Source organism: Anneissia japonica, unplaced genomic scaffold (assembly GCF_011630105.1).
Source record: "Anneissia japonica isolate Jap-2015-1 unplaced genomic scaffold, ASM1163010v1 scaffold1208_len1460985_cov181, whole genome shotgun sequence".
NCBI classification, from domain to species: Eukaryota; Metazoa; Echinodermata; class Crinoidea; order Comatulida; family Comatulidae; genus Anneissia; species Anneissia japonica.
In genome coordinates, this window is record NW_022688484.1 from 1,127,422 (window position 1) to 1,150,693 (window position 23,272).

Here is a 23,272-nt window from a genome sequence, read left to right on the forward strand (position 1 = left end):
ATAAAATTCCAAATTCAAAGTTGAATTGAATTACTTTGATGAATACTATCATTTTTATGCTCAAAGGATTTCATACATAAGATAACACCAACTAATAAGAGTTAATCACCGAAGCATGAACTACGTGAACCAGAATAATCCAATTCAATCAAAATATCTTATTTTTTCTTACAATATTAGGCCTATATAAATATAGAACGAAATTATACGAAAATTGAATGGAAACTTTAGTAGTTGAAAATTAGCAGTAACATAATTGTTTTAGCTTGATTAGTATCAGGGATAGCGACAGGATTAGCATGCCATTACGACTGTCTCTTATACACATCTATATATATATATATATCATCATATATATTATTCTCGAATAATTTCCCCTGGCTTCAATGACATAAATACTTTATTTAATGTAGATAACCATAAAATATCTATATCACCGAAACATGCGCTAAAATCAAGATGCAGTTTTAACAAGTTTACTGATGAAAGTATAAAAGCTATCATTACAGTATACTGAATAAATTAAAATTGTTTTGCCGGTAACATAAATAGTAATCTGAGAGTATGCATTTCACGTTATTGATTTTATTCATTCGTTTGATCATTCATTTACTAGTTTCGTGCGATTGTCTGTTCCGATCATTCATTTCTTTGTTCATCCAGTCATTCATTGAAGCATCCCTCCTTTCTTTCATCATTCGTTTGTTCGTTCGTCCGTCCGTTCGTTCTTTCGTTACTTCGTTAGTTCGTTCGTTCGTTCATTCATTCATTCATTTATTCCTTCATTCGTCCAACCTTTCATATATTTATTTATTTATTTATTTATCTATTTATTTATTTGATAACAAATGCGACAGACTTTTGGGAAAGTGCAAACATATATGCTATCGAGAAAGACTTACAATTTTAGAGCGTTTGTAAATCTAAGCTGGTGTGAATACTGTATAGGCTTATTTTCGGAACAAGCAGTTTCTATAGAACCATCCATTGTAAAAGTTTCAGTATACTTTATGTAAAAGCAAACGCAGATTGATGAACCGCGACAGAGATTAATCCCGATAATGCAATAAATAATAATAGTAATACTTAAAGTGAAAACATTTTCTATTAGAGACTTACCGTAACGCAAATGTTACAATACGACGTGTGTCAGTGGTTAAGCATAAGTAAACCTTTTCTTCTTTCTCTTTTGCACATTTATTTCGTCATTGAATTTTTATTACAACATTTCATACTTTTTCTGATAAAAATGTCAAAACATTAAACTAATAAATATCATAATCATATAATAGGCCTGTAATAATATGATAGGCCTATATAAATGAGTTGATAAATCGTTTAGTTTAGTTTAAATAAATTTTTTTGCAAAAATGTGTGCATAAAATAGGCCGTGGGTATGCGGGTCATTAGGAATGCATAGTTTGGTTAGGGTGTAATATGCGGGTCATTAGGACTCCAGTGGAGTAACGCACCATATCCCGGTAATACGTAGTTCGGTTAGGGTGGGGTATGCGGGTCATTAGGACCTTAGCGGAGTAACGTTCCTACCCCGGTAGTGCATAGTTCGGTTAGGGTCTCAAAGCGCTCGAGGTGTGGACCAGCTCGTACATTTATTTTGTTTTCTCCTCTAAGTTCGAACTAGCACCGATATTATGGCTGTACGTTGCGCGGCGCCCCTGCCTTAGCCGCTCGGCCATTCGACTCATATTTCTTTCTTTTTATGTAATTTGCTCATTGTGTTTAATGCTATGAATATGCAATTCCGAAATAAAAGTTGAATTGAATTACTTTGATGATGCTCAAAGGATTTCAAACATAAGATAACACCAACTAGTAAGAGTTAATCACCGAAGCATGAACTGCGTGAACCAGAATAATCCAATCCAATCAAAATGTCTTTTTTTCTTACAATTTTAATTAGGCCTATATAAATATAGAACGAAATTATCCGAAAATTGAATGGAAACTTTAGTAGCTGAAAATTAGCAGTAACATAATTGTTTTAGCTTGATTAGTATCAGGGGTAGTGCCAGGATTAGCATGTCATTACGATGATAATAATATTCAATAATTTTTAAGACAAACACGAAGACAAATGTTAGAGTATTTCTTTATTCCATGTATTGTAGCATCTTCATAATTTGCAAATATTACATTTTGCAATTCTTTGCGCATAAAAATTATATTCATTTTAAAATGATTAACACACAAAATCTTGATTGAACAGTAACTTTTGGGTCTAAGTCCATTGTTAACAAAAAAAACCCACAATTAATCTCACAAAACAGTTTGGACACAAATCAAACTTAATTAACATAGGCCTTTGTTAATATACGTTTTTATACTGCTTTCTGGATACCTAGACGATGGAGGATTATTATACTAAACTTTAAAAATAAAAATATGTAATAGAACTGAACGCTTTTATGCAAGACCACCTACCAGCATGAGTTAGAACATCATAAGTATTCATCATTATAAGCAATTATCATTATTATAGGGAAAGTTACTGGACAAGTAGGAATTGTAAACTGGGTGTGGGGTGGAATCAAGTTCAAAACATGTGCGTTTTTTTGTTTTGTGCCACCTTGGGTAAGACACTTTTCTGGAGTTCATCACAATATCGATGTTTACGACTAGTGTTGAATTTTTGATTTTGACATTTAATATATGTATATATACATACTGTATATATATCTTACATAAATTACTTTATATATATATATATATATATATATATATATATATATATATTTATTGGCTCTGTAATCATTAGTGGTAGTGGGACTGGTTTGGGCCCTTCCTAAGCTGGTCAAACGTTTCTTTTGGGTCTATACCCCAGCTGCACTGATGAGTCCTGGAAGGCCGAATCGGATCCGTCTGCAGATATTGGGATTCCTTCCAGTGGATACTTAGTTGTTTATTTTGTCATTCTGATCGGATTTTCTCTACTGTTCCGTTTTAATTATATATATATATATATATATATATATATATATATATATATATATCAAAGAATACAATCATCTAAATGAAAATATAGCAAGTATTAGAAAACATTTTTAAATTAGTAATAATCTAATATACATATAGGATTTGAATAATAAAAAACCTATTTAAATATTTAAACAATTCTTTGGAAATAAATATATTGATAAATTATTAACTTCTATTTTAAAATTTAAATGCATTTTATTCATATTATTATTTATAAATTCTATCTTTTATATATCAATTATTGGTATTGCAATTTTCATATATTTACATGGTAACACTGGCTGTGAAATTCACTTAAAATTTGTATATTCCATTCCTATAGCTCGACTATAGCCTAGTAACTTGCATTGTTTTAAAAGCCATGTAATTTTCTGAATATAGATTTTTTCTCTATTGTGTGGGTAGCCCCACCTTATTTCAAATTAAAAACATTTATTATACATGTTTTTTTAAATTTTCACATTATCATAATATCTCAATTCATATAAATCATATGTTTTTATCTTATTTTCATTTTTGATATGATACTGAATATTATCATCACATTTATACAAATAATTAAAGTATTATTGGCATTCAGCAGCATTTAGAGCAGCAATATAATTTTTCTTAAATATTTCATTTAAATGAAACATATAATTTAAATTAAGTTTTAAATATTTTAATTTTTCCTTTTAAAGATTGTTTTATATAATATATATGCTTCAAAAATTATAGTGACATGATTATGGCTAGCTAACACATTTTAATACTATGAGGAGATGAACCAGTTTCTTAGTAATAATAATACTCATAATAAAAAAAATTATAATTATTATTATTATTAATTATAATTATTAATATAGATATTACTATGAATCCCTCTCATAAGTGAGAGGAAGTAAATGCTGGTTGTGGGGACGAGTTTACGAAAACATTTAGTAATGTAACATAGAAAACCATACGACAATGATGCTATGTTATATTTTCAAATGTAAGGGGAGTAGGAGTCATATCTTCCGGCTCGAGATCGTCAATGTTCGTTACGTTGGCTGGGCCCAAGTCATCGCTGTCAAGCTCTCCTTCAAACATCCTCTGCAAGACGACCTCAACGTTTCTAGATCCTACAAACATTTAACAAAAATTAGCTTACAATATTTGATGATACAAGTAATTTATATTTGTGAGTGTAAGTTACACTTCACTGCAAGAGTTGCTTACTAGTAATAGCTAGACCCAGTTAATGAAGTAGTTATTTACTTACTGCCCTTAAGTCTAAACCGTACGCCATCATTGCTGGCTCCGGCGTTTCCCTCAGTCGTATCTTGTCCTCCATTCTTTGGTGCATCCTCACTTGCAATTGGTGCTCCGTTATCAACCAGGTCCACTTGGTCGGTCTTTTTCGGACTTTGTGCTTCAAACTTTCCTTCTGCTATCCTGAAATCATCAAGAAATTGAATAATAAAAAAATAATAACAACAACAACAACAACAACAATAATAATAATATTAATAATAATAATAACAATAATAATATTAATAATAATAATAATAATAATAATAATATTAATAATAATAATAATAATAATAATAATATTATGTAGACTTTTATACAGCCTTCTACACAAGCCTCAGAACACTTTTCCACATTATTACCCCAGTCATTGGAACGATGCCATAGTTTGCTGCATGAAATATATGAGCCCATTTTGCATTCAAACCTCCTTAGGTACCCACTTATACTCCTGGGTGGAGAGAAGCAATTAATGCAGAAAAAGTGAAGCGAGGCATTTAAACCCCAACCTCAAGGTTGGAAAACCAAACCATTCCTGTTGCACCAAACTACTTAAAATTGATGGTGTTTCTATACAATGTGCCGGCCAATATTACTGATTTTAACAGTTAGACTTAGTAATATGAAACATTTATTAATGTTTGCTGCACTTTAGAGTTTTTATGATCCTCAAAATTATGACAATGATGATTATAATTATATAATACTAATAATAATAATATTAAATGAAAAAAAATAATTAAGACTGAAACCTTTTTTTCCCCTAATAATTGGGAAGAGGAAAACGGAATAGAGGGAAACAGAAGATAGGGGAAGAGGAGAAGGGGGTGATGAAGATTCTGAGAATTAGGATTGATAATAAACACAGCAAAGTCATCTAGGGTTCAACAAGGTGAAAATTTAGAATTAAAAAATGTCACATTGTCCCACAAAATGTACACGCAATGATCAAAACCGTCTTTAAATTGGGTCAAACTGGATGAATAGATGAAATCAATCCAGTTTATCAATTGTCAAATTTAACCTCAATATGTCCTTGGCAAAAAGAGTTAATCATTAAAGGTTTATTTCCCTGCCACACAAAGATACCATTGTCAAAATACACAAGCAATACAGGTATGATGCCAAGAAGATGCTTGTCAAAGCATGTCTATTATAAACAATTTTATCATTTAAATAGAGAGGGGGAAAAAGCAGGAAAACGAAGTAAAACCACTAAAAAGTATTTTTGGAAAAAGTCAATAGTAGCAATAGTATTTAACTTAAGCCCACAATAAAAGGCAAAAATAAATAGGTTCTTATTAGCCTAAATTTAAAATTGCGGTATTGTTGCTATCTGATCGTGTTTATGGTTTATGGATGACAGCACCCACAGTATGAAGTGCAAGAGATTACTATCTGTGCTGAAACAAAATCTAACAATTTGAGTATTTAAAGAGGTAGTCGCATATTTTTACTGAAATTGTTATATATCTTTTATATCCAACGGCCGTTTCACTTCAATTAATCAATTGGCTATTTATACAGCGTGCATATCGATCAGTGGGGGAGATGCTCACGGCGCCAAGGCATCAAAATAGCTTCGCCGGTAAACTATTTACTTTGTAATGCTTATCAGTTTATGCTGCTGTAGGACCAAATAAATAAAATTATGTATATAATGTACTGTATGAGTATGTAGTAGAACATCCAATCAAAGTTGAGTTCCTCAGGATATTAACATGGGCATAATGGATTAATCAGAAAATAAATATGTATAAATGCTAATTTAAAGGTATATGTTGCCATTTTATGCCCTCAGGGTGTCAAATAACTGTATTTAATCTTTAGATTGGACACATGAGGCATGACATTTGTAATATGACAGGAGCCTTTGACGCTGACACTAGAGTTAACTGGCTTCAGTGAGATAGACAGACCTCAAGGGGCCTAAAAAAGAAGCGAATTCAATGCGTTTTTATATTCCATTATATTATATTGTTTTTCCATATAACTGGCTTCAATGAGATAGACAGACCTCAAGGGACCTAAAAAAGAAGCGAATTCAATGCGCTTTTATATTCTATTATATTATATGGTTTTGCCATTCCGTATATCGAGGATTTGTATTAAACTATAACTATAAAAAAGTTTACATAAGCTTATCACCACATGAAAATACAGAAAAATGGGTAAAATTAAAATTTTAAAAAAGGTGTGATAAAAATTTAAAAAATTTACCTGATACAGTTGATAATAATATCTTTTATTTTCACAATACAATTTCAAAGAGATTTACTTTAATATTTCTGCATATTGTTTGTCAATGGTACCTTTTTGTAACATTTTCACCCCTAGTAATTGAAAACCGTGGCAAATGCCCAGTAGTAGATCTAGAATTTTAAAATAGATGGGCCCATAGGGACTTTTATATATAGAGGGTTCAGACCACCTGTGCTTCACCATGATTGGGGCCAAGGTACATAATTTTAAGATAATGGCACTCTTAGGCTTAAATTTTAGTATAATTTTCTTTTTTTTTATTGACTATTTTTTTATTCAAACGAAAATTGGGGGTGGGGGAAGGTGGGAAGTGGAAATTCTAGTTTTTTGTTTGCAAGTTCCTAAGTTATTGAATGCTTAAAAGACTCCTAACACAAATACCACAGAACTTACTCTGTAACGCCAAGCCCAAGTTCGTTGATCCGGCGCTCCACTGTCGATTCAAAGTTGTTGCTTGATAATGAGAACTCCACCATGTATACTTCAAGAATGAATGCAATGAAAATGCTGAAAAAAAAATTTTAAAACATCTTGAGGATATTTCCCGCATGATTAAAATCGTAACGGTAATGGGTTTGGTCTACAGGAGCTCGTGTTTCGTACAGGTCATTCCATTCATAGAAAAGCCTTTAATGGTGAAAGCGTACCGGTTATTAGCCATAGCAGCCGAGGTCAATACATAACACCAGCTGTATAAAATTAATTATAAGATTGAAAATGTTAATCTTATTATTGTAGTAGTTATACACTATGTACACGGTTTAGTTATTGTTATTTATTCGTTAACGCTATTATATTAATATATAAATTTAATGTATTGTTTAAGTTTGAATTACTATGTCCATGTTAAATAATCTTATCTATTAAAATTGTATATTTAAATAAGTAATAGGCATAGCCGAGGTCTAGCCTAGACTAGGCATAAACAAATGACTATATGTGAGTGTATAAAATTATGAAACATATGAAAAAAACACAAAATTGTGAAAGAATACATGAAGAATAGGAAAGAGATTTGGAGCGGCTGAAATATTTTTCGAAAATATACAATAGTAGTCAATATGCTATTATTGTATTACGTTTTTGTAAACAATTTTGGGCACTAATCGTCAGGTCTCGATGCCACAGCCTACACTTTTCATAATTCAAAATCGAATCGGACCTTAAGTGATTTCCAAAAAATTCTTTATATGAAATAAAGAATAATTAACGTTTAGAAAACAAACTAAATTAAATGTCTTACCTGGAAGTACGTATAAATGTACAATATGATCGGATGAACATAATCATGAGTGCATCGCTGTATGTGTATGTGTTTCTGTTGTTTGTTCTGCTATATGATGATGAACGTTCTTTTCCGTCTGTTTGAAAAATTTGCGCGTGTAGATAACGCATGTAATTTTGTTCTGTATTTTTACGCATTGTTTTGTATGTATGCATCAGAATCTACTTATTGAAACGTATGAAAAATAGGCCTACGTTAATTTTTAATGTATAAAAATAATTTCGTTTTTTAATCACTTATTTAATAATTAATTATCTAAATTACTTGATAAATTAATTATTAATATTAAAATATTAGAATCTATTTATGTGTACAGTATATAGTAAATAGTATATAATAGTAAGAAATAAGACAGTTTTATGGTAGGCATAGTAGGTAGGTTTAAGAAATAGGAAAATATAGGCTAATAGTTTAGCGTGTAGCTTTTGAATGGGATAAAAATGGCTGAGGTCACAGTCTGCACCTGAGTCCTATGTCGGCACTAAGGCCTATAATGCATCTTGAGGATACTTCCCGCACAATTAAAATCGTAACGGTACTGGGTTTGGTCTACAGGAGCTCGTGTTTCATACAGGTCATTCCATTCATAGAAAAGCCTTTAATGGTGAAAGCGTACCTGTCATTAGCCACAGTAGCCTATGTCAATACATAACACCGGCTGTATAAAATTTATTATAAGATTGAAAATGTTAATCTTATTATTGTAGTAGTGATACACTATGTACATGGTTTAGTTATTGTTATTTATTCGTTAACGTTATTATATTAATATATAAATTTAATGTATTGTTTAAGTATGAATTACTATGTCCATGTTAAATTAATCTTATCTACTAAAATTGTATATTTAAATAATATAGTAATAGGCATAGCCGAGGTATAGCCTAGACTAGGCCTAATCAAATGACTATATGTGAGTGTATAAAATTATGAAAAATATGAAAAAAACGCAAAATTGTGAAAGAATAAAGGAAGAAGGAAGAATAGAAAAGAGATTTGGAGCGGCTGAAATATTTTCCGAAAATATACAATAGTAGTCAATAGGCTATTATTGTATTACGTTTTTGTAATACACTCCAAAGGATCTATCCACACTATAGAGTTGTCTTGAATAAATACATGTGATCTGCACATATATGGTGAGATATGACATCATCATACCCATTTTATGGGCATATAATGACAGAAATTTGTCAATGAAGTATGAACAAATATTAGGCCTCATAATGGATGCAGCATCAAAGTAAACTTTATTTTTGAGGGCCCCTAATGATCAGCAATTGTTGATGGATCACCCTCTTGAAAAATAGTATTAAATAAAAATATAAAATTATTCCTTCATTTCACTGTAAAAACATAGCCAGTTCTATGCTGTTTAACACTTCTATCCAAGGAATACTTATTCACTTGTGGTGTAAAAACAGTGTAATTTCATAGAAATTATACCACTGTTAACAATAGGATACAAGAACAAAAATACAAGAATACCCCCTAAGTTTTATCACCACAAGCAAAGTGTTATTGTAGCAATTTTTATTGGCCTGGTATTTTAAACATTAATGTAATATATTGATCATGACAACGCCCTCTAGAATATACTCTGGGAGTCGAAAATTAAAAAGTTATGCGGAGCAGTCATCTTATTGTGGTAGTTGTTTATTTATATTCAGTTGTATTATAATTAACATAGTATAGTAGGGTTTCTTGATTTTCACTAGGTGAAATTCTTCAGTTTGGGTTAGTTTATCAATAAGCACTTTAGTCTGCTGCCCTCAGTAGGTGTACTTACTTTATAACGACTATAACAACGGACATGTGGAAGAGAATGAAGAACAATCTTGCAGCTTTGTTGGTAACTAATACAAATCCTGATGTTATTAGTAAATACAAGTTAAGAAAAAAAACAAAAGAATTATAAAGATAATTTGTTATTGTATGTAATAACAATAAGTTTACCTAGTTCTAGAAATTAAGATTACACAGATAAAAATAACATTATAAACAATTTCATCATATTTTACGACCATTAGCTGAATAACATTAAAAAAACAGAACAACAATTAGAATAACAATATTCACAATAATAATAAAGTAATACATTAATAATGCTAATGATTGTAATAAAAATATTAAATTCATTGGAGTAGTACTATGGGTACATATGTGTTATGATAAAAAAAATGGTCTCAATTTGTTAATGCTATCAGAATAAAAAAAAAAGATCACTTATCTCTGGCCTATAATGCACAAAATAATAAAACAATAATAATATATAACACAAATAAAATATTTATATTTTAAAAATATATTAATAACAATTAATCATAATAATAAAAAAATATCTAATATTAATTTTATTTCACAAAAAATAAATAATAATAATAAATAATATTTATTAATAATTATGATCAAAGGATATTATGCCACTGATTAACAAATGTGAGTTTAAAAATAATAATATTTTTTAACAATAATTATGATCAAAGGATATTATGCCACTGATTAACAACTGTGAGTTCAATGAGTAGTATCATAGAATTGATAATGTTGTTGAAATTATTATGGCAGTAATGTTCATGATAGAACAGAGACCCCTTAAGTTTAATGTTGCCGCAGTATTCTTGAAATGGATCATCATATTTGTCCGGGTACCCATAATGCGTGATAAGCCCTCCGAACACTTCCATACCGATGATGGCAAATACATAATATACAACCTGTTGCAAGATGAAGAATTAAAGCATAAAATAATTATTAAGAAATGGCATGATATGTTAACAAGTGTAATTAGGTATAAAAATATATGCGATTGGTGTAACGGTTGCCGATCAAACTCTTTATTAACTCCCAGTTTGGGGTTCGAAACCCTTGCAGGGCAAATTGCTTGTGTCCTTGAATAGGAGACTTCATCTACGTTTGTCTCTCTTCATGCAGTGGGTAACTGGTAGGACTTAATACCAAGTGCTGATAATAACTTCAAACAAAATATTATCACTAAATTTCAATCACATTGACAATACTTTTTCAATAAAACATTTAATTAACATATTAAACTGAAGTATAACACAGATAAAAGTAGCAAAATGCGTAATTCAGTAAATTAAACTTACAAACAGGACAGCGCCGAATGATAGGATTGATGGCCCAATATTTGCAACGGTTGCCAGGATGACTTTAAATCTGAAGCAAAATTTTTTTTACAAAAATAGCAATATCATCAAACAACAACAAGAGAGCAGCTTAGCTCAGTCGGAAATCTGGTGGTAGCCACTGTGTGTTTGCTGAACTGTGGAGATCTCTAGGTCCCCGGTTCAATTCCCATCGCTGCCTATCCTTGTGTTTCAGCTAGAGGGCTGAAATACAAGTTACAATAGCACACCGTCTTTCGGATGAGACATTTAAGCCGTTGGTCCCATGTGCACGTTAAAGAACGCAATACACTCTTCATAATGCGTGATAAGCCCTCCGAACACTTCCATACCGATGATGGCAAATACATAATATACAACCTGTTGCAAGATGAAGAATTAAAGCATAAAATAATTATTAAGAAATGGCATGATATGTTAACAAGTGTAATTAGGTATAAAAATATATGCGATTGGTGTAACGGTTGCCGATCAAACTCTTTATTAACTCCCAGTTTGGGGTTCGAAACCCTTGCAGGGCAAATTGCTTGTGTCCTTGAATAGGAGACTTCATCTACGTTTGTCTCTCTTCATGCAGTGGGTAACTGGTAGGACTTAATACCAAGTGCTGATAATAACTTCAAAAAAAATATTATCACTAAATTTCAATCACATTGACAATACTTTTTCAATAAAACATTTAATTAACGTAGTAAACTGAAGTATAACACAGATAAAAGTAGCAAAATGCATAATTCAGTAAATTAAACTTACAAACAGGACAGCGCCGAATGATAGGATTGATGGCCCAATATTTGCAACGGTTGCCAGGATGACTTTAAATCTGAAGCAAAATTTTTTTTTTACAAAAATAGCAATATCATCAAACAACAACGAGAGAGCAGCTTAGCTCAGTCGGCTAATCTGGTGGTAGCCACTGTGTATTTGCTGAACTGTGGAGATCTCTAGGTCCCTGGTTCAATTCCCATCGCTGCCTATCCTTGTGTTTCAGCTAGAGGGCTGAAATACAAGTTACAATAGCACACCGTCTTTCGGATGAGACATTTAAGCCATTGGTCCCATGTGCACGTTAAAGAACGCAATACACTCTTCGGAAAAGAGTAGGGGATTGTCTCCCAGTGTACTGTCCAATCACCACCAGAGGACCCCAACGGAAATAAGTCTTCTTCTAGACTTTCATGGGCTATCCTTGGTGTTTACACCGAATAAATCCAATCCAATAAAATAGTTCATAATTCATAATTTCATTTTGGTGTGTGGTAGGCAAAAAGGGAACAAGTCCCTATACAAGATGCCTACCACAGTACAATGCTTGCCCACTAACTGAAAAAAGAAATTTTGGCAGACGCAACAGATATAAATTTCCCCACACTACTCTGTACCAGTGGCGGCTCTGGGATATGTTTTCTGGAGGGGGCTATGTTGTCCGACAGGGAGACTTGAGCTTGTAGCTCGAGCTGGGGGAAGGGTTTGAGAGGGGTTTCCCCCTCCCAAATGATATTTTTTTAAAGAATATCAACCTCCGGATGGCCGAAAATGGCACTCTCAGACTGTTGGTTTGGTGTGAGCCTATGACGAGTTCTGTCCGGTGGGGGGGGGCTTGACCTGTCCGGTGGAGGGGCTTGATCTGTCCGGTGGACGACTTAAGCCCCCACTGCCCCCTGCTGGCGCCGCCACTGCTCTGTACTGATTATGTGGTAGTGTTTGGTGCAGCGGGAACTGTTCGGTTTCCCAACCTCGAGGTCAGCGTTTCAAGTGGGAACCTGGTAGGGTTAATGCTGCTGCAACATTTTGGAATACTCCCCCAGGGAGGTAGAGTTTGTGTTCCATAGGCATTTAATCCAATGACCGGGGTAATGATAATGTGAAGCGTATAGAGGGCTTAACAATATGCGCTATTTAAGTCTACCATTGTTATTATTATTATTATGTAACGTAAACAGAACATCGTTTAGTATTGGCTTGTTTCTCAACCAAATTTCCATCACTTGCCTTTCTATTTCTGCAATGATTCTGACCAATCTTAGCACTCTAAGAACAAGCAAGAAATCCAAGGTATCCTCAGTTACACTTTCTGTAAAGGAAAACAGACAAAACAGCTTAGAAAAAAAATTACAAAAATGAAAGTATATTTTGTGGTAAACCACAAGTTTTATTCATCAATATATCATTATACAATCAGTAAAATCATTCACTGAATACAAATCATCAATAAAATGAATAGGGCTACATAATATAAGTTTAACTTTCAACATATCAACCATATAAAATACATATTTTTTTATCTCTCTAGTGAGGGTAACTCACTTTTCAATTTCATTTTCATGGATTTCTTTATTTATTAAAAGCACTTTCTTGTCTACAAAACTGTTCACGATCTTTAAGTCTATAAGTATTAAATATACTAATGTTAAAATATCATTAATTCATTAAATAGGTACATCGACAATACATACGTTAATTATGTTTAGGGGCAATACTTTATAAATTATTATATAAGTTATATCATAATTAAGTCAAGATTGTTATAATTACACATAGTGATTCTATTTTAGTATAGGCCTAAATATACATAACTGAACAATACATATACAGTATATATATGTATATAAACATATATAAAATGACCTTGGATATTGTTACTAAGGTTTAACAAAAACAATAACATAATATACTGTATGTTAACATTTGTGGGCGGTGACAGGTGAATTTGTAAGATATGCGCATACCGTACTCGCATGAATAAGCGCCCCGTTTGAATAAGCGCCCCTTCTAATTTGAATAAGCGCGCCTCATAAGATTTTCTTTTTTAGCAAGTCAATAATCCAATCAATCCTGGGACTGTGGTTGTTGGCATGATTTGAGCTGTAGAGTGGAAACACATTCTTCTTCGTCAATATCAAAATGAGGATATTTCTCTTGGACAGATAAGAGCTCCAATCCCTGGACAGACAGAATATTTCCAACTTTACTCTTCTTACATATTTGTCTATGCCTAGTCCTACTCCTCTTTCTGTTTTTCCGACCTTTAGCACATTCTCATCTAGTTTTCAAGAAAAAATACAATGATCTGCCATCCTGCTAATCTCAATCGGCCGATGGCCAACAAGCTAACCACTAGCATCTGCTATTTTGCTGTTATGTAAATATTCATGCATTCTTGTAATGAGCCATTTTCTCTGGACGATTATCTTTTCTAACCACCATTCGTGATGTCCTTACAATATAATCTTTTTTCATTCAAAAAGTGACTCTTGAATTTAAAAATTTTCCATAAGAACCCCTCGATTTTCATCTATTTCCATAAGCGCCCCCTCAATTTCCACTCTGTTTTCATAAGCGCCCCGTTTAAATAAGCGCCCCGTTTGAATAAGCGCCCCTCAGAAAGTGCAAAAAAATATTTTAAGCACCCGAGCGCTTATTCGCGTGAGTACGGTATATTCCTGGCCCTTTTCTGATTGGTCAGTTAAGTTTGATCGACAATGGTCCATTTACTACTTAAAATCCCTTGTTTCATTTTCACATTTCTACCATAATACCATTAATCAATCTTTGCCACTATAATTGTATTGAGACATTTTAAATCTCTTTTGTTAGATATATACACACACTAACAATGGACTTTCCCCTAAGGCCTGCCCCTTTGCATCTTGTTTATTAGAGAAAAAAATTGTGAGTTAAACACTGCCTATAAGAACCCACCCTCCCTCCCTTTCCCAGGAACCTTTTTACAGGCCTGAATTCAGTAAGTTCTTGTGTTCTGTAAATATCTGATGTATACTTGGCTATGTTAGTTCAATCCTACAATCACCAACTCTATCTGACTATTTTTCTCCTTAAAAATATATTTGAGGCTTGCCATGGCAAAACCAGCGTACTGGAAAGTTAAACTGAGTAATTAGCATAAGAATGTGTCAGTATTGTATACTTTAGTACAGAGAAGCTGTAATACTTTTACTCTTAACTTTGGCAATAATAAGTTGATTTCTTGTTTTGGTCACTGATGTGGTTTTTGCATGGCAAGCCTTTATCTTTAGAAAGTGACAATGCTTACACATTCCAAGGTTTTCTGCAAAACTGACGTCCTCCCAAAGTGTACAGCTTGAGGACGATCTCTAAGGTAAATAACGTCAAGAAAAACCACTCGGTTTGGTCCCATCGAAAGCCAATGCAGAATGCGTTTATTGTGATGATAACATCAAAAAAATATCGGAAAATTCTGAAATTGGTGAATTAGAAAACAAAATATTTTACCATTGTTATCATTATCAACAGGACTTCATCATAACCATCATCAAATTTCTTAATCAAGAAAATGCTATTGATTATTAACATATCTTGCATATTAAAGGCCCGGTTTACACAGAATGCGACAGTGGCACGCGACAGCAACAAAAATATTTTGTCGTACAGTGCGTTACATTTCCACAGCTGTGGCACACGCAACTTGCATCGCTTGTTCTACAGTAGTGTACCCTGTTCAGAAGGATGAAGGATGAATGAAGATTGGTCAGAATGTTTGTTTGTTGTGCATGAGTTATTTTTGTTCTTTAGTCAGTGATGCGCCATTTTCTCATGTAATCATGTAGCGTTTGGTGTGGATCAACATAAAAAAACATTGTAGGTTCTGTTTTTTCTGCCGCTGTCACATGCTGCTTCATGCTCTCTGTAAATAGGCATTAAAATGTAAAAAATAACTGAAAGTGTTGCAGACTTACGGAGCTCTCACACAATCTTTTATTTTTCTACTTATTGTTGATTCATAGCATTGTGGGAAAGTTCTACCGATTAGTGGAATACGATCCGCAACCTCGGAAATCTCAATATTCAATAGGTCCACCACGTGCATAAATTCAGCTTTATCTGTGCAAATGAAAAAATGGAGATAAAACGAATAAGAAATTAGTGTAAAGTTTTGAGGGCAATGTTGAAAAATATTGACTCTAAGAAGCAAATGCATAAAAAAGTCTCGTGATGACAATTTTTGAATGTGCACTGGGTTTATAGGGCACAACTTTTAAACCAGTGCCAAAAATCTACATTTAATGTAGGCATATGTGTATTGGTCTTTTTTTTTTGACAATCAAACATATGACAGAAATGTAAATGCGCATGCGCATCAGCTGATGCTTTCCATTCGAGGGAATAAATTTGACTAGTGGAAAACAGGCTGCAGTTAATATTCATACCTCCATTTGCCTTCAAATTGTAAAAATTGCATTTTTAAATGCAAGATAAAGGGATGTGTGGGTATTAATAATAGCCTATACAGCAATAATGCACCAAAGCGGGCACAATATGCAATAACTCCCCGCTTATGGACAGACAAAAACACATTGAAATTAAAATTATGACACCTCAAAATTTTAAAAATGAGTCGGCTACTGCATGTGCAATTGAAGCTACAGCTCAGGTATTGGTGGTCAATTAAAAAAAAAAGCAGGACACGCCACTGACCTATCTGACCATCGTCATCCTCATCAATGATATCCCATAATAACCTAATCAACACTTCGCTTCGATGAGGGACTACCAACTTCATGACCACCTTCCACCGTACCCAAGGTATGATAAATTCATTGCCGTTAAAAACTTTAAGAATGTCAAACGCTCTATTCAGTTGACGTCTCTTGGCAAACACCGACCTTTGAACTTCATTCTGAAGAAGGAACAAATTGCAAATTCAATAGAATATAATCTGCACATGTGTGTATTAATAATATAGAGAAGAATTTATCAGTATTACAAGTTTGCACATCCATTTTCTTTGCCTCACCAATTTTTTTCGAAATGTACGAAAATCTGGCTAACTCACATCAGTAAACTTCCTCTCTCGATCATTATGGTTAGGGATACATGTGGTATGAATCATGTCTAGTGCTTCTTCTATTTGCTTTTGTGATTAATGGGTCTACTTGGTAGTGAGAAAGTAGTATGTCTGTTTCCCTTTGACCATTTTGGATTTGCCATCTCAGAGTAACAAAAAAAAAAAGTGCCCTAATTCTCCTTTTTTCAAAATATTAGGATGAGAAACTTTTTCTTTTCACTTGGCCTTATTATTATTATTATTAGTAAAATACAGATATTTGTTCATACTTTTAGATGTTTTCTGTAGTTCTTATAAATTACAGCCAAAAAGATGCTCATCAAGATGTAGATACAGATGATGATGTAAGCAATGAATATGAGTACATTCCAAGCATTTTTGTCGTAGGCTGGCATCCTAAAAAATGAGAACAATACAGGTTGTTATAGTCTCTGGGGTGGGGAGGAGATGATGGCAAATGTGAAGGGGAGAAATGATACTTTAATTTGTCAGAACTGTACATTGTTTGTATGTGAACAGGGACTGACAATACTTTGTCAGCTTCTTATACGACATATTCATATAAATATAAAATTAAAAACTTTATATCTCTGGATAAAGCAGAAAACAAAGGAACTTTACGATTCATATAATTCTACTGTTGCCAAACTGATAGTTGATACTTAACTGAATTTTACAATTACCCTTTTATATTAATTAAATACAGGTCTCCCTCCAATTAAACACCACTTTTTGGAACCGTAGTTTTCATGGTCTTTTTAGCAGCTTTGGTCTTTAATTATGAAAAATATTATTATAAAAATAAACAATAGATATTCATTTGGGCTGCAAAAAGGTGGTCTTTAATTGGAGGTGGTCTATAATGGAAGGGGTCCTTAATTGGAGGGAGACCAGCATACATAACAAATAGAAGACATACCATATTTACTTGCAATTTACCAGATAATCACAGATGAATGAATTTGGATGTTCACTACAAAATGTTTCAGCTGTATTAATCAAATATAAATATTAACAGCAGGATACAAGAACAATTGACCTTTCTGTAGTGTCAAACAAATGACCAATCAGAACATGTTATTCAATATGCAGGTCCAGGATTATGTAGAGTCCCTTAAACACACAAGTTTACACCTGTACATTATGACTGTTGTTGGGACCTTAGGGAATGTTCCATCTTAGTGGAATAGTCCATTTTTAGTGGAATGTTCCATTTTGATAACAACTCACATTATGTCTGGACTATTTTCAGTTGTAACCAACACATACAAATGCCAAATGTTATCCCAGTAGACAGTCATGTAGGGAGTCCCATCTGGCATAAACAGGTTTCTGGGGGGGGAAAATTATTAGGATCATTAACCATTAAACCAATTAATTAATTATTTAAAAGAAAAAAATAATTGTGTCCTTAACTGGGTATTTAATTATTTATACATAATTAATTTTTTATTAATATAGATAATTATTTCATAGGATATATTTATTGTATTTTATTGCCAAAGATAATCCACAAATGTCCGAAGACTTATTTCCAGTGGGGTCTTGCGTTCATTTAACATGCATATGGGCCATGAAGCATTCAGAACCAACAGCTGAAACATCTCGGATCCCACACACGGTGCACTATTGAAACTTGCATTTCTGGCCTCCAGTTAGCTGAAACACAAGGACAGCGATGGGAGCTGATTTGGGGACCAAAAGATACGACTGAAATAAGCTGCTCTTCATGCCTGGCTTCAGTCCACATATTCACAGCTAACAACCACAAACATTGTAAAGAATGTTAATAATAATATCTATAATAAAATTACTGAGACTTACTCATCCTTAAAGAGCTCCCGCAAGAGTAATGCAAACAGACCAATCACAATAAAGAGCAAGATTAGCATGTAAAATATCTCTGGCAAGGTACGGCGTATGTTGCGAAAACTACGACGAAGCTATGCAAATACAATGCACATTAAACTAAGCAAAACATTTTTAAAAAGAGAAACAAAAACATTGCTACAACTAAATATTTCATAATGTTGATATGCCCTTTAAGACTTATAATGTATTAAAATATGCAAAAACTGAAAGTATATGAATAACTTGAAAAAAAATACAATTAAATATATTAATTGAAAGTTTGAGGGTTAACAATTCTGTTATCAGATTTATCAATTCAGATACAAGTTTCCCTACAATTAAAGATAATTATTTGGTACGAGGTTTCATGTCTTTAGCAGCTTTGGTCTTTAATTGGAGATGGCCTTCAATTGGAGGGAGACCTGCCCCATCTCAGAAAAAGTCCAAACCTGTCTCATCTCAGTGAAATTGACCAGAAAGAGTGGCCGAAGACACCTTGACCATCGGACAACAGTACAGCTATTACAAGCCTCTTTCAAAATGATGTATAGAATGATATCTATGCATGTTAACTAAAGAGAAAATATAGAAATGTCAACATAATGTTCAGATACTACTATCATAATAATTAAATTTGTTTGCATTTATTTATTTATATTTATGTTATTTATATTCATGTTAGTTAAATATTTTGAAATACATGTATTTATTCATGTTACCTATTTTGATATTTATGTTATATATTCATGTTATTAATTTTATTTTATACATGGTATGTATTCATGTTATTTATCTATGTTATTTATCCATGCTGTTATCAAAGTTTTATTTTTAGATTTTAGATTCATTTAACCATTCATTTAAAGTTGTATATATTCATTCATATATTTATCTATAAATTTATTCATTCATTCATCCATCCATTCATTTATTTATTAATCCACCCATATATCCATTCATTCATTCATGTGTTTATACAGTTGTCATTCATTATATTATTCATTCATTCATTCACATATATATCCATTTACCAGTATTAACATTATAAGAATTTCACTCAATGTGTAGGAAAAATATACTGTTTTGTAGTAAGTAAAATGAAATAACCATCACACAAAAATATTGATAAAGAAAAACAATGAAAAAAAGTTTACAAGCCTATATTATAAATTTAATGGTACTGTACTTTTATATAAAAAAAAATAAATAAAAAAACAGTGAAGACAAAAGAATACTTATGCACAAACACAAAAGCAGGCACAAAGAGTTAACTTACCAGTATAATACTAACAGTTATTAGATGCTTTGTATCTGTCCACCAGCGAAGCCCTGAAGAAAACTTTTTTGAGTGAACAAGACGAAACGTGAAATATCCCAAGCACAGCAACTCCATAAGCATGGTGGACTGCAAACATAAAATGGATTCATGATTAGTAAAAACCTAAATAAAATAAGAGAAAAGAAATTCTTAATTATAGACACCAGACTACAACTAAATTCCAGCTTAAACCATGCTCAGTGATGGCGCCAGCGGGGGAGGGATTCAGGGCTTTTCCCCTGTCAGACAGGTCTGGACCCCGTCACCCGACATGGCTGTCGGACAAAAAATATTAATATGCCTATCTAAATAGCATTACAGTATTTGGATTTGAAATCCCTAATATTGTGGTCTAAAAGCACAATGTGGGCCAAACTAAGCCATGTAAACTCTTCTCTATATCAGGGATTTTTATTCTTTGAACCTATGACCGAGGCTCTTGTCTAGGAATTCTCCATTAAACAAGACTTTTTTATACTTTGTTTCGTGAAATATAAAGACATTTTGGTTTCTTACTTAGCAAATGGTTTAGCCAAAACATCAAGATGGAGGAGAAAATAAAAATAAAATTTTATTGGTAGTGAATGTAAACAGTGTAGTAATAAGATGGTTAAATGCTTTAAATTTATACAATTAGGAAGACACATACATTGTAACACATACCCAATATGGCAAACTTAGATTATTAACGGCCGGTTCCTCAAAAAGGGCCAAAGACAAATTTAAAAACAGGAAAAAATAAAGAGCATATGTCAAGAAGGCTGTGTTGTATAATGCATAATATCTGAAAGAAAAATAAAAAATATAATCACAATGATATAATATTAAAGTAATATGCTCTTGGAAGCTAATGACAATGAATATAAAACATTAAAAATAATAATATATAATATAATATTTGGAAAATAAATATTGATATTACCATTTTTCAATACAATAATATAGAAAATAAAAGGCATATATTTTAGAGCCTATGATTATTTGTTAAAATAAAATGATAATAATCATATTAATAATATAATGATATTAAAATATTTATATCATTAATAATAAATAAATAATGATGATGATTTTCACTGTCCTATTTAAAAAGTGCCAATACCATTTACAAGACAAAACAAGGCCTATACACAAGTTGTTCTATATAAATTAAGTATCATTAGGAGGCTTGGGGTGTGGAATTGCTTTTTTTTTATGAAAAAATATCCTGTCACTTGATAGAATTTTAACACAGGACCCTGTAAAATAGAAAGCAAGCACCCTAAACAGTAAGATAAGCCCCATTCTATTAGTAAATAACATTAAATTTGAGGTTATTGCTCTCCGAAATGTTGCAATGTTTACAATGAATCCAAATACACTATTATACCGTAAAACCTCAAATAGAATCCCTGAGCTTCTTTTTTTTGCAAACTTTCGATGGGCTTCTTTTCAAGATGGGCTTCTTTTTCGGGGCTACTTTTGCAAAGTAAAGGGGGGGGGAGTGGTGGTTCTTTTTAAATGAATGCTGTAAAGTTTAGGGATTAATCTACTATAAAACAATAAATAGGGTCACTTCCTGTAAAGTTTATGTACTGTATTATCTCAAAAAGAAGACCATGTAATGCTATCTTGAATAGAAGCCTATGTGCTTTTTTTTCGAGGCTACTTTTACAAACTAAAGAGGGGGCTTCAATTCAAGATGGGCTTCTTCTCAAGATTAAGCACATTGGGCTTCGAGGTTTTACGGTTTAACAGAATAATATAGAAAGAGCTTTCCCCTTAAGGCTGTCTCTTATACACATCTAGATGTGTATAAGAGACAGGCATTACAGTATGATGATGGAGGGCAGTTTTTTTTTTTTTGTTTTTTTTTTAATCGATACAATAATGTATTTCGCTTTTATTTTTATCGACAAAGGAGGTACTACTATAATTGGCCTGTACCCGGGCCTGTAATAGTGTAATAGTAAATATTGTATAAAAACTGGCTTAATTTTATAGTTTTTTAAAGAAAATGTATTTAAAGTCACAAAATTGCATTGTTATTTTATGCTGTTGAAATAATTGATGCGGCAAACAAATTTTATTTTTTTAATCCTGCATCCATATTTCCGAATTTTTGACGCGGGCGGGAATGATAATCTAATATATTTTTCTATTTGCCCTAAATAATGATAAAACCAGCAAACAATTAAATGTATAATTTCAAAATATTAAAAGCACAATAAAAATCTAATGACAATGCCCCTTATGTAAAGGATATTGATAATAAAGACTATTTTTTCTTACTTTAAATACTCCTGCTCAACTTTATGTTTATAGCTGCGGGCGTATCTTGCATCATTAATGTATGTTGAGGCTAGGTAAAGATCCTTAATTACAAAATACAAACAAAAAAGCACCACTCCATAATACAAGAAATGATGATAATAATTATTTTTTAGCAAGTACATTACATTCAGCAAGTGATAAAAACATTTTACCTGAAGTGAATGTCAAATAATATTGTTATTTCTGCTTTTCTCAGTGAAGTGTTATATTTGCAAATTTTTTGTCAAATTTTAAAACCCCATTCCCGGCAAAATTTCACTAAAAACTGACTTTTTATAGAAAATATGCATTTGCACTACTCCAATTAATATAAACCATGGAAAAATAATGGCATGAATTTTAGTTTTATGCAAAAGAATAAAAAAAATGAGAAATGCAGACTATTTCTCATAAAATATTACCATTTTCTCAAATAATTCATCGTTAATAAACAAATTCAGAGGTTGTAGATCGCATCCACTGGAATATCTCGCTTTTATGTATACGTACTTTATACAGTCAATAAAGTGCGCCCTCTCTAATGAGATTAGTTTTTGTACTTCGCATCTCGCACAATGCAGTCGTTCGGTTAGGCTGAGATATGTTTGTTTAAGTGTCAAAATCTCAGTCAGAATCAGTTTTTTAGCAAATTTGAAATAATTGTCAATACTAGCAACGGAAAATATAATGTCGGCCGTTTTTATGTGTGATAACAGAACCTAAATCGAGGTAAGGCTAGGCCTAGCAGCGTTAGATAGGCTAATGTTTTCGGCGCCTACGATATTTCTTCTCACGACCTATCGCAAAATCAAACATGAAAAAATCATCCGCATTTATTTTTTGTGTGGAACACAAAAAATCGAATTTCAGTCTTATTTTACATTTATTTCATTCTTAGGAATGTCTAAATTCAGTTAAACTAGCAATTCCGTATTATATTTATAAATCTTTATAACATTATACAAAAATTAGATTTTTCTTAAAAACTGAAATTTTGCCGGGAATGGGGCTTTAAAAAA

The 23,272-nt window shown here is 32.2% G+C and overlaps 1 protein-coding gene across 1 annotated transcript in view; it reads right to left on the minus strand.

The window, feature by feature from the left end:
• Positions 1-3,140: 3,140 nt before the first annotated feature.
• Positions 3,141-23,272, minus strand: part of LOC117122220 (two pore calcium channel protein 2-like) — a 30,222-nt gene continuing 10,090 nt past the window's right edge. Inside the window, exons 3-20 of the mRNA XM_033267733.1 lie at positions 22,233-22,315; positions 20,625-20,745; positions 19,920-20,048; positions 19,093-19,215; positions 18,617-18,735; positions 18,023-18,124; positions 17,062-17,188; positions 16,423-16,624; positions 15,684-15,828; positions 15,020-15,184; positions 13,341-13,351; positions 12,958-13,039; positions 11,719-11,788; positions 10,308-10,533; positions 9,606-9,696; positions 6,925-7,038; positions 4,241-4,413; positions 3,141-4,100 (exon numbers count right to left, since the gene is read on the minus strand). Coding sequence (XP_033123624.1) covers positions 3,952-4,100; positions 4,241-4,413; positions 6,925-7,038; positions 9,606-9,696; positions 10,308-10,533; positions 11,719-11,788; positions 12,958-13,039; positions 13,341-13,351; positions 15,020-15,184; positions 15,684-15,828; positions 16,423-16,624; positions 17,062-17,188; positions 18,023-18,124; positions 18,617-18,735; positions 19,093-19,215; positions 19,920-20,048; positions 20,625-20,745; positions 22,233-22,315 — 2,232 coding nt within the window. The 3' untranslated portion in view covers positions 3,141-3,951. The remainder of the gene's footprint in view (positions 4,101-4,240; positions 4,414-6,924; positions 7,039-9,605; positions 9,697-10,307; positions 10,534-11,718; positions 11,789-12,957; positions 13,040-13,340; positions 13,352-15,019; positions 15,185-15,683; positions 15,829-16,422; positions 16,625-17,061; positions 17,189-18,022; positions 18,125-18,616; positions 18,736-19,092; positions 19,216-19,919; positions 20,049-20,624; positions 20,746-22,232; positions 22,316-23,272) is intronic.